Source organism: Carassius auratus, chromosome 20, assembly GCF_003368295.1.
Source record: "Carassius auratus strain Wakin chromosome 20, ASM336829v1, whole genome shotgun sequence".
Classification (NCBI taxonomy): Eukaryota; Metazoa; Chordata; class Actinopteri; order Cypriniformes; family Cyprinidae; genus Carassius; species Carassius auratus.
The window spans coordinates 17641258-17659893 of NC_039262.1; the positions used below are offsets into that span (position 1 = coordinate 17641258).

Consider the following 18636-nt stretch of genomic DNA (forward strand, 5'->3'; position numbering starts at 1 on the left):
CAAGACCGAGGGGTTGATTCAGCGAGACCACCACATCTATACGTACAAACACAATCTGTGATCAAGTTTGTCCATAATAAATTATGAACCGGCAGGACTGAATATGAAAAGGAGTGAGATCTAGCTTGTTTCTAGCTTTTTTTGGCTGCTGTGTTTGATTGAATGATTTCTCATAGTGTATAATCTGCATATAATGTTCATTCCTCTCATATTCAGTCATCTTCCAGTGCTATTTCCTGCCTGGCTGGGTTGTAGCTGTCCATTAATACACGTTGGCACAAAGACAACTACAACAAATACACTTTCCGTTATGTTGTTTGTTCACAAGTAACACTTCAGAGGTGAGCTTAAATAAAGAATAAATATGTGTAACTAATAAATACATTGTATCTACTCCATACAAACAACCGCACGCATAAACATATGTTAAAGCATATTCAATTAGAAACAATACAGTTCTGAACCTATTTAAGGCATCCCAGGGAAGGGGGTCACTAATCTAAATGCTCTCGGCTGGGGTCACTTTATATGTCCTCATCAGATACACACCACCCTGTGTTATATTGTGTTTGAGCAAGTCTGCTTCAGTATGCTACCAGTCAAAGGTTTGGGGTTGATACAGATTGATTCATGTTTTTCAATGTCTGTTCTCTTAGAATGGCTGCATTTATTTGATCCTAAATACAGTAAAAATTGTGAAATATTATTACAAATTAAAATAACTGTTTTCTGTGAGAATATAATTTAAAATGTCATTTATTTCTTGATGCTAAGCTATATTTTCAGCATCATAACTCCAGTCTTTAGTGTCACATGATCCTTCAGAAATCTTTGTGTTTATTTTAGAGAAACTAATATTTTATTTTTCTTAATTCTTTGATAGATATAAAGTTCAAAAGAGCAGTATTTATTGGAAATAGAAATCTTTAGTAAGATGATAAATGATCACTCTTGATCAATTTAATGCATCCTTGATGAAAAAAATAAAATAAATTCAACATTGATAATAATTTAGAAATGTTTCTTAAACCAAAAATCATCATATTCCTGCTGAATGCTGTCGCAAATTCACATTTGCATCAAAGAAATAAATTACAATTTGCAAATTCACATCAGTTATTTTAAATTGTAATAATATTAACAATACATTACATTTACTGTATTTTTGATCAAATAAATGCAGCCTTGATAAGCAGGAGAAACATTCAAAACATAAAAAAATATTGCCTACCTACCCCAAACAGATTTTTGTGTGTGTGTGTGTGTATCAGCCATATGAATGAAATTGATAAAAACTTAAAATAATTATGAGCTAAATCCTTTAATAATGCATACTGGATATATTACATTTTGATTGCTAAAATATGTATTTTAATACATAAACAATTTTGTCTGATGATTCATAAAATATTTTTTAATATATTAATGTATTAAAATCTAGGTTCTAAAAGCATAAATGAATTGAATAAAGCTGTATGTGTCATTCACGATGAATGCTTCAATAAGGTCTTCCTGGCTGTCTGTAATCTCAAGCATTGGGAATATTTTAAGGCCGTCTAATTAAAGGCTCACGCGTATCAACAAAACGACTGGCACATTCTCTGCTTCATCTGTCTCTATTCTTTTCTGTTTGCATTTTAGCCATATCAAGGCACAACATTGAAGCTTTTTGGCTGCTCGGTCTGCCTTCATCCAGCATGTTTGTCTTTTTATGGCAGCAGCACAGCACATGATGTAAGCAAGGCCTCTGAGACAGACACAGATAGGTCGAGGTCAGGCTTTTCCACTGCAGATGGCGTGTATCATCAGAGATCCACTGTGACATACAGCAACAGCAGTTACACTGCTCTTTGATAAACGCTCTCTGGAGACTGCAAACCAAACCCACAACACTCAAGTTCTTCACTCCATAAATTACCACTTAAATAAAATGTTAGATATGAATTCTTTGTAAAATAAGCAAGAATCTCTAATACAATTAAATTATGATCTTTGCGCTGAATGCATAAACTTATTTTTGGTATGTCATTGCAATCAATAGCTATTCAACTAAACTATACAGCTCAAGTGATTGATATGAGAATACAAATATACTGTATAATACATATTGTAAAAACCAACAACAACAAAAAATGTGTATATAAAATCAGCAGTATGTTTATAGTTTTTCAATTATTTAAACTAATGATGTTGAGGAGAACTTCTGGTTAAAGCGGCCCTAAAAAGGTTTTGGAACAAATGAATGTCATTGCATTAGATAAAAAAAAAAAATTTAATCCAAAGAGGGTTTAAAATCACAAAACAAAAAAATAAATAAAAAAATGTCTCTGATTCTGTCAAACATCATTGGAATATAATCGGAATTTATCATTCAAATAATAATCATTCAAATTCAAATGAATAATAAAATGTATAATTTGTCATTATTTCACTGAAAGCCTAAGCAATGTCTTACATTATTTTTAAATATGTCCTAATTTGCATGGATATATTTGTAGCAAGTAAGTAAAGATCATATTCCATAAAGATATTTAGTAAATTCTCACAAAGACGCATGGATTCGCTATTCACCCCGTGGAGCCATGTGAGGCATGTTTTACTGCGGATGCACACGCTTTATTTGACGTCTTGTGGACTGTTGAACAGAAACTCCCGCCCACTGCCATTATAAAGCTTGGAAGAGCCAATTTTCATTTTTGGGTGAACTAACCATTTAATTGATTACTTGTTTGCTGATAACTTTGATATTATCATAGGTTAACTAATGCAATGACTTTCATACACTTGTAGGTCAGTCCAAAAACTCTTTAGGTACCGTATGTTTGTGTCGCTACTGCAGGACTGACCTAAAAGCACCCCAACTCCAAAAATCACAACCCTTAACCCTTGACCTTTTGACTGTAAAGAGGTAAAGACCATCAGCTGATGGTGTGCGAGGGTCTCAGCGAGCCAGCGTAGTGATGAGACTGGCACACATTTCGAAGAAGTCCATGGTGTGGCTGCCCTGCCGCGGAGCCAGCAGAGGTGTGCTCCCGGTCAGAGAGCCCGGCAGAGAGCTGCTCAGCTGGGGTATCTCAACAGAAACGCTCGCAGAGTCGATGCTGAGCCGCGGTCGATGGAGGCCAGCCGTAGATCCAGAGCGCTGGGGAGTCGACGACCCTGACTTGTGCTCGACCACATCATCTGAAAGTAAGCAAAATAATCTTTCAATTTTATTAGAGAGTGATATGTGATATTGTGGGGAAAAACAGGCTGATTAACCCTACATTGCCCACATGAGTTCAATGCATCTAGGATAGAGGAGCAACTAAGAGTTTTATACAGGCGACAAAAGAGACAATTTTTTTAATATGGATATATATAATATATATTATTTATCTAAATTAATTTGACATGAACCGAGAGAAATTAACCAAGAGAAAACATTACCGTCTACAGCCGCGAGAGGGCACTCTATGCTGCTCATTGCTCCTGCAGTCTACACTTGAAATCATAGAGCGCCCTCTCGTGGCTGTAGACGGTAATGTTTTCTCTTGGTTCTTAAGTATAAATAAATGCGACTTATAATCCAGTGCGACTTATGTTTTTTTCCTCATCATAACGTATTTTTGGACTGATGCGACTTATACTCAGGTGCGACTTATAGTCCGAAAAATACGGTAATCCAAATGTTTTTTTGTAGGTTTTCTTTAAGTGTGAAATTATCAAAAAATGGAAGCATTTGTTCGCATAAAAACAACAGAGAATTTTAAAGTCTATGTTAAAGATTATGTTCATTGAAATAAATCAGTACTTTTATCCAGCAAGGACACATTCAATCGCCAATAAGTATTAGTAAAGACATTTATGTTGCAATTAAAAAGTATTAATGCTATTCTTTTCTTTCTAATCATTAAAATTACATAATCAACTCTTTATCTCAGTTTCCACAAAAATATTACTCAGCACTACTATTTTCAGTATTGAAAATAATAAGAAAAAGTTTCTTGAGCAGAAAATCATCATATTAGAATGATTTCTGAAGGACCATGTAACACTGAAGGCAGGAGTATTGACTGCTATGTCATTACCGGGAATGTATTTAAACATTTTATTTTAATTGTATTCATATTTCACAATATTACTGTTTTACTAAAAGTCTATTATTTTGGAGCATAACATAAATAAATAAAAAGTAGCTTCCATTTCATTTCAGCAAGTTGGTCATCATTTTGGCGGGTTCTTGGCATTAAAAAGTTTGACTGATGCTCACCATCAATGCTCTTGAAATCAAGCAGGTAGCTCCGATTGTCCACCTGGTAGAGCTGCAGACTCATCTTCACAAAATTCCCAGTGACAGGATTCTTCTGTCGCACTCTCAGGTGATAGGGGTTCACCACCTAAATCCCACCACAACCGAAACAATAACACATCTATATTCTCACTAGTCCAACAAGAAAACATGTGTGTGCCTGTGTGTTTCTGAGCCACTCACTTTCCATTCATACTCCAGCTGTTTCATGGCACGATAAACCTCAGCCATGATGTCGTAGGGTTTGCTCTGGCTCCGTATGCCCAAGTGCCATTTTGCTTTCTTTACCGCCAGCGGTTTGGGTCGGGTGGTGTTGAGGGCGTCCAGAGGACACCGTGCCTTTGGGCTGTCGGCCAGGAGCGGGGGCATCCGTTCGGGGTGAGCTTTGACCCCTGGCGGCAGAGGCATGCCCTCCTCCATGAAGGAGCTGGTTGGGGGACTGGAGGCCAGGTAGAACTCGCTGGCCTGGTTCATGATGCGGCGGTTGTCGATGATGAGGTGGTACGCCACGGCCAGCTGGTCCTGAGGGTCTCCGCTGTAGAGGCTGCTCAGTACTTCAGCTTCAGTGCACTCAAACTTTTCACACACCTCGCGCACGGCCTCCTCGTCCACCACTGTGGCGTCGTACGAGGGGTCCTCAGGGAAGAGGTAGCAAGGAAGGTCCTGCTTAAACCACTCATGCTCTCTGTTTTACAGGAGGGAAGAAAACAAAAGAACTGTGAAATACTATAAAATAGTACTGTATTTATTACACTATTTTTCGCACAACATTAATGTTTGGATTTTAAGAATTATTAAGTATTATTTATGTTTTATCTTGGTTATAATTTTTATATAATTTTTAAGGGTTAGTTCAAGTCAAGACTGCAATTAAACTTAAAATACATATTTTTATTTTATTTTTGTCTCCTTCCTGTTTTTTATTTTTATTTGTTGCACTTAAAATATAATAATATTACACAAAGATAACCTGTGTAAATCCAAAATGCAGTTTTGAAATAATTAATTCATTAATTAAGGGGAAAAGCTGTCGAAATCAAGCGTTTGAGATAACTGGTAATGAGTCATTCACTTCGCTGTGAATTAATTTTGTCCCACTCTTCTTCTCAGAATTGGTTTAATTCAGTCACATTGGAGGGATTTCGAGCATGAAAGGACTGTTTGAGGTCATGCCGCAGCATCTCAATCAGATTTAAGTCTGGACCAAAACCTTCATTTAGTTTTTCTTGAGCCATGAGCTGGACTTGCTGGTGTGTTTGGGATCATTGTCCTGCTGCGTAACCCAAGTGCGCTTGAGCTTGAGTTCACAAACTGACGTCTGGACATTCTCCTCCAGGATTTTCTGATCGACTGCAGAATTCATGCTTCCATCAATTATGGCAAGACATCCAGGTCCTGAAGCTGTAGATCAGCCCCAGACCGTCACACTACCACCACCATGTTTGACTGCTGCTATGATCTTCTTTTTATGAAATGCTGTGTTGTTTTTACGCCACATGTAACGGGACACACACCTTCCAAAAATTTGTGTCGCATCAGTCCACAGAATATTTGCCCAAAACTCAAAGATCAAGATATTTTTTGGCAAATGTGAGACGAGCCTTTGTGTTCTTTTTGGTCAGCAGTGGCTTTTGTCTTGGATCTCTTCCATGGATGCTGTTTTTGCCCAGTCTCTTTCTTATTGTTGAATCATGAACACTGACCTCAGTTGAGGAAAGTGAGGGCTGTAGTTCTCTAGATGTTGTTCTGGGTTCTTTTATGACCTCCTGGATGATTCGTCGTTGTGCTCTTGGAGTAATTTCGGTAGGCCGGTCACTCCTGGGAAGGTTCACCACTGTTCCTAGTTTTCTCCATTTGTGGATAATGGCTCTGACCATGGTTCCCTGGAGTCCCAAAGCCTTAGAAATGACTTTATAACCCTTTTCAGACTGATACATGTCAGCATAAATGGCTGCCCACTGCTCCTGGTGTGTGTTCACAGTGTGTGTGTGTGTGTGTGTGTGTGTGTTCACTGCTCTGTGTGTGTGCACCTTGGATGGGTTAAATGCAGAGCACGAATTCTGTGTATGGGTCACCATACTTGAGTGTCACTTTCACTGTTTTTTTTTTTTTTTATGTAAAAATCTTTATACCATTATAAGGAGACCTCCAAGAAAAATATAAATAATAAATAAAGGCAGCTTATGACCCCTTAAAAAATAATAACTAATAACCTGATGTCTTTGATAGTAGCTCTCTTTAGTGGGTCCACTTGCAACATGAGCATAAGTAGACTGGCCACGGAGCGGTTGAGGTATTCTGGGATGTAGAAGACCCCTCCACGGATCTTTTTGAAGAGTGTGGGCACGTGCTCGTCATCAAACGGCAGAGTCCCACAGAGCAGTGCATAGAGAATGACACCACAGCTCCAGATGTCCACCTCTGGACCAGCATACAGCCTGAAACACCACATGCACGTCACTGAATGAGTATGTGTGCTTCTACATTGTCTCTACATGTCTATCCGTCGGAAACAAGCTGATGTTTCCAGCAATGGAAAGAACAAGACGACAATCAGTATTACATAAAAACTGTATGAAGGCCTGATATAATATTTATGTGCAGTGTATCCATGCAGTTCATACTACAAAGCACACAGCTAGCTATGGTTGCTTGACTGCTGGTCCTACAAGCCAGACCTCTGAATATCAGAATTAAAAGAATAGTATGAAGAATGTACATTTATTAAAACTGACCTAACAGCAGGCCATCTAATAAGTAGAGTTTTTTTCTTCATCTCGACAGATTTGGAGAAATTTAGCATTACATCACTTTCTCAACAGTAGATCCTCCACAGTGAATGGGTGCCGAAACAGTCCAAACAGCTGATAAAAACATCACAATATTCCACACCACTCCAGTCCATCCATTAACATCTTGTGAAGTGAAAAGCTTTTGTGAGAAACAAATCCATTATCATGGTGTTTAAACTTGCCCCCTTTCGCTTCTGGTCAAAATACTAATCCATAATAACACTTTACCGGTGAGAAGTCCATCCCCCGTTGTTCTCTCACATCAAAATCCACAAACGTATGTGTTTAGAAGTGTTTTTGCTTGTAAACAGTGCTTGATCTGTGCATATTTCTCTCCTGACTCAGACGAGAAACCAGTATTATGGATAGAGGATATATAGTCCGGCCGGAAGCAACGGTTTAAAGTTAAATAGTTGATGGATTATTACAAACACACAGCTTTTTACTTCATAACACATACATTGAAGGACTGGAGCCGCGTGAATTACTTGTGAGTTGCGAATTATTTTTTATCACCTTATTCTGACTGCAATCGTTCACTGCAGATGATCCATTTTGTGAGCAAGTCATCCAAGTAATAAAAAAAAATAGCCCAAATCTGTATCAATGACGAAATAAACTCTATATTTTAGATGGCTTGAGGGTGAGTAAATCAGCAGCAAATTTTCATTTATGGGTGGGCTGTTCCTTTAAGTATAGCACATCTCAGCACTTTTTGTGTGTACAGAAATGCAATCTGACCTTCCTGAGATGACCTCTGGTGCAGCGTAGTTCGGTGATCCGCAGCTCGTTCTCAGGAACTCTCCATCTGACATCATGTTCGACAGACCTGACGAGCAATGCCACACAAACATACTTAACACAGACCGTTCGATCGGCCAAAACTACTCATACACGTAAATAAGATGTATTTCAAGGCGGGTATAAATACAGTGAAACACTAACAATGTTTGACAATCTGGGAATCGTTAAATAAAAAGTAATTGAATAAAAATGCATTCAATTAGATGGAGATTTCAAAATTGAAGCATTTTCACTAGTGGGCTCAAATATTTGGACCTTACTGTATATAGCCGAACACATTCGTCATCCTCTTTTCTGTCTGTGCTCTTCTGTGGATAATCAAACACCATGCCTCATACAAACCACATGAGTGGACGTGCAGAAAAACTGCAGTCGGTTGCTTGGCAACTATCCCTCACAGTCTGCACAACATCGGCTTTCTGTGTGTGTGTGTGTGTGTGTGTGTGTACCAAAGTCAGCGATCTTGGCATTCATGTTGCCATCCAGCAGAACATTTTCAGGCTTGAGGTCTCTGTGCACCACCATGTGTCTGTGGCAGTAATCTACCGCTGAGATGATCTGCTGGAAAAGACGTCGGACCTCTGTGTCCTCCACCTGCACGTGAGAGACACAACAGAGAGATTACAATAGAAAACACTATCCTAAAAACACAAGCTGTATGTACTGTATTTGAAACACGGCAAGGGTCTAGAGCAGTACTTCCCTGATACCTTTCTTAAAGTAATAGCAAGAATAACTTTTATATTGTTAATTATATTTCAAAATGTCAATCTATTGAACTTAAGGAACTTGTGCTTGCTTAATAGTTCATAAATTATGTCTATAACTATTATGTTGAAAATCTGTTGAATATGATATACTGCAGCAGCAAATAAATTAAATAGATTTAAAATTCAAAATTACATTCTTGATGTACTTAAAGTGGGATATTTATAATCACATTTGTTACATTTGTTAAATGCACAGCCTAAAATGTCACATATTTTCATAAATAAAAAAATAAATGTGTGTGTATATGTATAAATACTCTATAAATATCTCAATACAGGTAGAGAAGAGAAGAGAAGAGTAGAGAAGAGAAGAGAAGAGAAGAGAAGAGAAGAGAAGAGAAGAGAAGAGAAGAGAAGAGAAGAGAAGAGAAGAGAAGAGAAGAGAAGAGAAGAGAAGAGAATGTCGTAGTTTTGTGTTCCGAAGATAAACGGAGGTCTTACGGGTTTGGAACGTCATGAGGGTGAGTTATTAATGACAGAATTTTAATATTTGGGTGAACTAACCCTTTAATTTTCATGTGATGATGCTAAAATATAAATAACTCATATTCTTCAGTCACATTCATGTAAACTGGTTTAATTTTTATAAGGCAGTAAAAAAACTGACCCAATTTACCTGAATTTTTCCTATATCCAAGAATATCGTGTCATCAAAACATATTTCAAAAGGTTTGTTATGTGTTGATGAATTAATACTCTAAAAATAAAAAGCCTCCGATCAAATTTCACCATAGTCAGCTTTGTGTTTGTGTGTGTAAACTAAACAAGTCCTGCTACGTGAACCGTCAACCTAGATAACACAAAGACTGAGCCCTATGGATGAACTCCCTGACCCTTCCCACAAACACTTCACTGGATCAGCTGCTGTTTGGAAAAGCTGGATCGCCATAACCCCAACAGGTTTGGAAGACTTAAAGGTTAATCCATGCTCAAATCCAGACCAGAGCCACAAAAGCAAATAAAAAGTCCCGAGGCTCATAAAGCAGCTTTGGGCTATTAGGTGACCAACGCAAAAATAATAAGCCATATTTTGTAATGCGAATGTCATGTTTGCATAATTGAATATGATGTTAGAATGCAAGTTTGAGAACTGTGAACTGTTAGTCATTTTCTAAAGGAATTATGGCATGTAACGTTGTACACAATGTGAGAAAGTGACTGTCCTTTCCCATGAATCTAAGAGCCTGTAGCTGACTTTATCTGTAAAAGCTTGACAAATGATTCTTACCCTTCCATGCTTACAAATATAGTCAAAGAGTTCCCCTCCAGACACATACTCCATCACCATGAAGAAGTCTGTGGGAGTGCTGATCACCTGATACCTGCAACACACCAGAGAAAAGATCCACAGAAACTCAACAAGAGGCTTTAATGCTGGTGCTTTCAACTTACAGCAGTAAGAGCTCAACAATAAGCCAAAGGACACTGTCTTGATCATATGCACTTCTTTTTTTTTTATGTTACATTTTAAAGCAGTCATGGAGTTGAACATTATAGTCAATATAATTTCCAGCTATTATTTAAAAAATAATAATATATTATTATATATTATTTGTTAATTAAATTAAATTAAATTAAATTAAATTAAATTAAATTAAATTAAATTAAATTAAATTAAATTAAATTAAATTAAATTTAATTTGCTGGCAAATTACAACTTTGTTGCTAATAATACAAAAATAAATTATATATACATAATATAAATAAATATAATACATTTTTAAGTTACAATTATTTCAGTAATTAATCATTCATTTAATTTAACGCTGACACGAAACAAATAAGTTGCAATATGTTGCTTATAATATAAATTATAATTTTGAAAATCTGTAAAATGATGTGTATATATTTAACAGCGTTTGTAATAATAATAATAATAATAATAATAATAATAATAATAATAATAATAAGACCAGGCTTACTCTATGAAAACATCTTTTTATAACTCAAATATACTGGATAACAGCACAAGACCATAAGCATGACTATCAGCAGGAGTATTACGCTGCATTTCTTAGAAACAGAAATGGTGATAAAGGTCAGAAATGTTGATCATAATTTCTGCAGGGAGTCTGCTTTGTTGTTGTTCCTGTTTATATTCAACAGAAGAGCCCTTATAATCGGAGACAGCCTTTCAAACAGCAGTAGAGAAGGACAAGGCCTGTATTCCTCAGAGGGGTTTAATATGGAGAATACTCAAAGAGTCTGGGATACCTGATGTGATTTTAAAATAAACATAATGTCATTTTACAGAATCCAATCATCGAATTAGAATGATAAAAGGAGAAGACAGAACGTGTTGCAATAAAACAGAGCAAATACACAGAGACGCACAGCACAGAAGCACAACAGGGGCTCGACGTGGAATGTGTCTATAATAATACACTAGTCTATAACACACTGATTGCATTATGATTAGAAACTGGGGGAATAAGTGAGAGTGGAGAAGAAGTAGAGTGAGAGACTGAGACAGAGTAGATAAAAAGGATTATTCTGTCGCTATCTCCTTAACTTCTGATCAGAACAGCCCTGAAATGAGCCAATGTGCTGAACAAGAAATGTAACACAGAAAATGTAGCCGAGTCATTCTATACATTTAATTGTACATTGTAAAATTTAAAATGTATTTGATTGTCTTTACACTTTTGTGTCTTTTAGTTTGTAGTTCTGTCTTGTTCCTGTTTCCTCTGCATTCACCTGTGCCTTATTATCCAATTATCCTCTTTGTCAGTATCTTGCTGGACTCTTGTCGCTAAGTTTTAGTCCTTGTGCTTCTGCTCTTGGATTCTTGATTTATTTACAAAAACCGTCTTTAAAGTAGTGATGGGAGAAAAGAGCTTTTTGAAAAATTTCGGAGTAGTCTGAACAAACTGCTTGGCGGAAATGATAACTCTGCTCAAACATGCATAAAACACACCTTTTACAAACCAATTACAGATGCTTTCTTAAATGTCGAATCAATTCAATCCTAATCTAACAAATAAGAGGCAATTAACTACTACATTTCTTATGTTATGCAATATTGTGGACAAAAATGGTATAATTTATAATGTGCCCTTCAATACTTAAAAGAGGTTATACATTTTTACTTGAGTTTGTGCAGACATGCACTTATATTAGTAACACTACTGGATGTAGAACATATATTTTACTTTTTATATAGCCATTTTCCACCCTCTCTCAGAGAGTGACATTTTCACAACCCATAGTTTCATGTTCAGTGCGATTTGCATATACATACATATACAGTTTGGAATTCATAATTTTATATATATAAACCTTTTTTGAAAATATTATGCTTACCAAGACTGCATTTACTTGATAAAATACAGTAATATTGTACAATTTAAAATAACTTTTTTCTATTTTTATTAGTGCGAGTAAGATAGAATGATTAATCACAATTAATCACATCCAAAATAATTTTTTTGTTTACATAATATATGTGTGTGTACTGTGTATATTTATTATGTATATATATAGGCTAAATAGGGTTTGCACTAGTCGACTTCAATGCTCTGCTATGACTACTATGCCATGTCGACAAGTCGCTGGTCCTATAGAGGGCGCAACAGGATAAGAAATCTTTGAAGGACTTCCACATTCACAGTTTCCTAACAGTTAAAATGACAAATAAATACATACTCCAAAAGCGCTCTACAAGTCATGTGTGATTATATTACTGGATGCTTAAAATTGAGTGGGAGAATGCACGTTTTAAACCATTTTAATCGCAGTTCTAATCTAATGCGCTGCTTCACTGTAACGCAAACACGTACAGTAGGCTACAGATGAAATATAAATCCCACAGCTTCACAAGATTCACACACACAATAGCTTTCACTAATGCATTCATATGAATGTAATCTTTACCGTGCTACTTTATCTGTATCTGATTTAGAACGAGCAGAAATCTGTGTGAAATATAATGACCCAAAGACAAAGAACTGATATAAATTAGCTGTTATAGGAGCAATAGCATACCATGTGTGCAGCACTGTGTAATATGCCATAGCTGTGCACAAGGTGTTTATCCAGCTCCAGACTTGTTCAGTAATGATGTCATCAGCGACTAGTCGACATCGACTAAATTTTCTTAATATGAAAGTCGACTTGAAAAAATCAGATGTTCAACCCCTAATAAATACACACACATGCACATATATATTTATAATTTTAGGTTTATATATATATATATATATATATATATATATATATATATATATATATATATATATATATATATATATATATATATATATATATATATAATATTAATTATATGAATATAAATATACATGTAAATATTTTCAACATATACTGTATGCTGCATGTGTGTGTATTTATATACACATAATAAATACACATAGTACACACACATATATTAGCCTAAACATTTTTTTATTTTTATTTTTTGCGATTAATCGTGATTAATCGTTTGACAGCACTAATTTTAATATATTTAAAAAAAATACTTTATTCCTGTGATGGAAAAGCTGAATAATCAGAATAATTACTTCAGTCTTCAGTGTCTTATGATCCTTTGGAAACCATTCTAATATGCTGATTCCAGAACAAGCCAATTTTGCAACTCTTCAATAAATGGTTGTTATGATTCTTGTAATACTCCTAAAGTTGTAACTGCACTGTAATGTAAAGCTTCTCAAAATCGTCAGTTACCTTGGTGTAAATAATTATTTCTCATTAGTTGATTATGTTTCTATTGATTGCGTTTATGTGTGATTGACTCACAGCTTGATGATGTGTGGATGTCTGAAGAGCTTAAGGTTCTGAATCTCTCTTTTGATTTTCCCCACGACATCGAGACTGCGGATCCTCTGCCTGTTGAGGATCTTCACGGCAACTTTATGTCCTGTTAGCTGGTGCTCTCCAACTGTTGGCCAAACATACACACATCAGTGAAGACCCAGCTGAAATACCATCACCAGCAGTTCAGTGTTGTAAACACAGCCGATGAAAGATAAGTTTTGTTCCAAAGAAAGCAAGCATCAGCGCTGTGGGCCAGCGACCTCCAACACAAACCTTCTAAGAAAACAAAGAAAGAGAGGAGACTTTCATTTCAGGTCTGAGCCCTCCATTCAAACAAACAAAACCTGATCTACTCGGAGTTTGGACGTTCCTATACAGGCCTTAAGACAATTGTTTTTATTGTATTAGATACTGCTCAGTGAACATTATGAAAACAAATCCCCACATTTGTTTGATTTGATATATTAGCAGTCCTGCACATTATTGTAACAACCAATACATTTCTACAAAATGCAAAAGGTGGGGATCCAAAACACACACACACACACACACACATACATAATTGTGAAGACCTCCCATAAACTTTTATTTTACTTTAATTATAATAACTACACTCTTACCAACACCTTACTACTTCTCTCTATATGCTCACAAAGCTGCATTTATTTGTTAAAAAAATTGCTGGTTAAATATATTTAATAACATCTAATATATTTAATATTTAATAAATATTTGTAGATAAATTTTATATAACTTAAAAGTTTGAGATTGGTAAGATTTTTTAAATGTCTTTAAACTAATTATTGTATGCTTACAAAGACTGAATTTATTTGATATTAAATACAGTTAAAACAGTAACGTGACAAAATGCTATAATTTAAAACAACTGTTTCTTATATCTAAAGTAATTTAAAATATCTATTATATTTAAAATGTAATATTCAGCAGCCAAGTCCAGTCATCAGTGGCACATCCTTCAAAAATAATTTGAATATGCATAAAATATGCATCCATATAATATAAGTTCTTAAGAATTTATTTATAATTATCAATGTTAAAACAGTTGTGCTGCTTAACAATTTTGTGGAAGCATATGCATTTTTTTTCAGGTTTCATTGATGAATAGAAAGTTTTTTTAAATAATCATTATTATATATATATTCATATTTATAGAAACAAATTGCCTACAGGTTTGTAAAAGATATTTTTCCATATTCATGACTGTGAATGGTATAACCTTATGTAGTCCGGTTGATTGTATCATATTAAATAATATTCCACACATTATTAACAACTATAATTTATGTTAGGATGTTTTAGGTGTCATTTCAGATACTACATTCTCTGCCTTAACTGCATGAATAAAATAATGAATGAGAAGTCAGTTGATAGACTTGCAGCCACAGTCTATATGTCTACTAACAGTTGAAGGGTCTCTTGCAAACAAATCTGCTTCCCCTGTGGATATTTAAGTACACTGACACCCTAAGCATGCAGTATGGAGGGAGTTTAGGTGGCTATATTCAGAGCTGCAGGGCCCTCAGTCTTTAAGGACATGGAAGAAACGGTTTTATTCTCTTCAAGGGCACTTTCTTCACTGGTGCTTGATGAATAATGCAAACTGTTCAATCTGCTTTTGCAAACGTTAGATTTTGGAGTTGTCTCAAAATTCAAAAAGCGTGCTGTCTACCTAGACAGCAGTACTAGACATTGTATCTTAATTACCTGAATGCAAGGAGCATCTTTCTCCATTGGTAGCTAGCCATATAAAAACATCTGTGTATTTGAAAGAAAAAAGCTGACCTCTCAACTTGGTCTTAAAAATGTTATCTTGCTGTTTATTATACCTGTTCAAGAATGCATTTTATTTTTTATGATATATTTTTCTCCTTAATCAAAAGAGCCCTCGATGGTTCCCTCAATATATAGTACAGATATTGCATGTGGTGGTAGTGTAAGCACTTAAGCATTTACTATCCTAGGAAGGTTAATCAGTTAGCGGTGTGCTAACCTAGCTTAATCAAGTCCAATCCTGCTCATGGATGGCAGCTATCCTGCGATGTTTAGCTCCGATCCTAATTAAACACACTTGAACCAGCTAATCAAAGACTTAAGGATAAGCAGAAACTTCCAGACAAGTTTGTTGGAGCTAAACTGAGCAGGACACTGGCCCTTCAGGAGCAGGGTTGGACACCCATAAGCAAGATATAACGCTAATAGGTTAGTTTTAAGCTAACTGAAAAACAATGAATGCAAATTTGATCATTTATAGTTGAATATAATATGATGTAACATGTTTTAAAATACATGTTTCCATAGTAAAATGCCATATAAACAAATGTAACAGGATTTCTAATAAAACACAGGAAGTGCCAACTGAGAGTTCTTTAGGCTGCATATCTATCTAACATATTTTTTAAATGTTTAACAGCTGAATGCACCCTTTTCGCAGACTTTGATGACACGTGTCCTGTTAGTAACTTTTTTATATTAATGTACATTTATAACACTATTTTATTTTTCTCTGTTTTATTACTTTGGCATTATAGGACAGAAAACGAGTTAATAGCGTGCCTTATAGTATTTATCATGAGGGAGTGGCAGTTTTTCTTTTTTATTCTGTTGCAACTGCAGCAAATGGCAAAATAAAATAAAAAAAAATTTATAGTTTCCATTTATCACTATAGAAAATTACTCAAGATGACTTCTGCTTCTGAGAATAAAGGAAAAATGTAAAAAGGGTCCATGTCTGGTGAAAATCTGCATTACCCATGATGATTCTGCAGAGAATTTTCCACCAATCAGAGAAGTGTAATAAGCAAATGGCACCAAAAAATGAATAAATAATAATAAATAGTGCCCATTAACTCACATGACAAATTTTTACAATATTTTTGCCAAAAAAAAAAAAACACAAATAAAACAATTATATCAGGGGTGTAACGATATCAACATCTCATGATATAATAATATCACAATAAAAAAAATCGATGATACAATATTTATTGCAATATTTTTAAAAAAGACAAATCAAGACAAAAAAAGATAAAAACAAATTTGTGCCCACCAATTTCCAAGATTCACTGCAAATGAAGAACTTTTACAATATTTTTGCAAAAAAAAAAAAAAATAATAATTATATTACGGTTGTAATGATATCAACATCACACGATACAATAATATCACAATATGAAGTCCACGATACAATATTTATTGTACTATTTAAAAAAAGACAACTGAAGACAAACTGCACCAAAAAAATTACAAATAATAAAAAAAATAGTGTCAACACAATTTACATTTTAAAGTTTAATTATTCTAATGCATTTTGAGAGTTTAAAGGGCTCCAACCTATGATCCTAACTAAGAAAACTTAAGTCAGAAAAATTCTGTGAATTGACTTGTACCTGAACTTTAAATGGGACTCAACCCTCTTTTTATTTTTGGTATACTGTCTCAGTCTAAATTACATTCACACTGGTGTTTTAGGACAACAAAAAGTAAAAATATAGTAGACTAATAATAATAGCAACAATGGCAATAATAGCTATATATTGTAAAACAATTTCACTCAAAAATAAATGAAAATTAATATTTCATAGGCATATTATTTTGCTATTAATTTAGACCTATCGTTTCATATGTGTGACCACGATAATATCGAGACAATTTTGCAATTACGATATTACGATAATGCTATATAGCATTATCGTAATATCGTAATTGCAAAATTATATATTACGATAATGCTATATAGCATTATCGTAATATCGTAATTGCAAAATTATATATTAAATTAAATGAAATTTATAATCTTAGTAGGGTTGAAAACACAGCACCGATGCACACAAGGTATCAGTAGTTGTATGTGTAAAGACTATAATACGTTATTAATGCCAGTATGTATTTTAAAGCGACACGTAACGTTTTATAAAATAAAGTATTACATTAATAATGCCCAGAAAAGGTCAAACACCGGGTTTTACCCGCGAAAGGTCATTCCCACACGCGCTTAGAACAGAAAATGACTGCAAGGTCAAAGCGGCACTGCAGGTAAAATATAATAACTACAACACGTATCACTGTACTGCTTTTACAATTATCAGAACAATATACGTTTGAACATCGTTTTAAAGATTGGGTGCTGGAATTGTATGCAAATAACATGTTAAAGCTAGAGCGCAGCTCAATGACTGATCGCACTTCATGGAGGATGACAGTGCATAAAAATTGGTAAAATACCAAATATTGAGATTGCGTTAGTACATGAGCCCTAAATAATACCAAAATACGAGATAGTTTCCCTAATGTTGTTATACTAAATATTTATACAAACAAGACTGCAAGTGTAGCGTCTACCGTGGTGCTGAAAGAATTTCCAGCTCTGCGTCGTATTCACTAACAGCATACGCACTCTGTGCGGCTGGAGGACGTTATCAGATGAGCTTCGTACGCAATCTATGCTACGTAAATTGCGCACAATGTCCACCGGCAAGTTCAGCACTAACAACCCCGACAACGTACGATCGTGCTTCCATTCCACGCAACATTCAAACACGTATATTAAAAGAATAGACTTAACTCTTCACTTTTCCAAATGTCCCGACTCCCAACGTGTCTCCGAGGATGTAGTGTCCTATCTTTACCCTGCCTTCGTGTTTCTGCTTTTCAGCCATTTTACTATGTGAGATCCTTACAGGAGGCGGGATTGAACACATGAGGCAGAGAGAGCTTAAACCCCTCTTAGTGCTGATCTGAATTCAGCTCCAGGGGACTCTGTAAACTGTACACAAACAGACGGCTCTCTGATAAGGCGTTAACTGGTGGCAAAGGGGCGGTTTAGGTAAACAAGTAGCCTATTCCCCTCACTGCTATTTAGCGCGAGACCTCACATACTAGCCTTCAACCACAACTTTAACTTACCTGCAATTAAATATAGCAACATATCCACAATATTGCAGTTTGTTTAGTTTACTGTTTTATTGATGTTCTGATTTTTTTTATATATATATATATATATATATAATTTTTTATATAAGCTACTTAGCTTGTATTATCTTTATTTATTTTATTATATATATATATATATATATATATATATATATATATATATATATATATATATATATTATTATTATTATTATTATTATTTAATATATATTTTATTCATTCCTTTGTTTAATTTGAGTTAATGCCAAGTAACTAAAAC

The 18636-nt window shown here is 34.9% G+C and overlaps 1 protein-coding gene across 1 annotated transcript; it reads right to left on the reverse strand.

Moving 5' to 3' along the window:
* Positions 1–993: 993 nt before the first annotated feature.
* On the reverse strand, positions 994–18221 carry LOC113121074 (5'-AMP-activated protein kinase catalytic subunit alpha-2). The gene is made up of 9 exons (XM_026291308.1): positions 18010–18221; positions 13410–13551; positions 9886–9979; positions 8337–8481; positions 7825–7912; positions 6505–6729; positions 4475–4976; positions 4253–4379; positions 994–3183 (listed from the first exon to the last, which is right to left on the reverse strand). The coding sequence occupies exons 1-9, from the start codon at positions 18143–18145 to the stop codon at positions 2942–2944; spliced, it is 1701 nt and encodes a 566-aa protein (XP_026147093.1). The 5' UTR covers positions 18146–18221; the 3' UTR covers positions 994–2941.
* Positions 18222–18636: the final 415 nt, after the last annotated feature.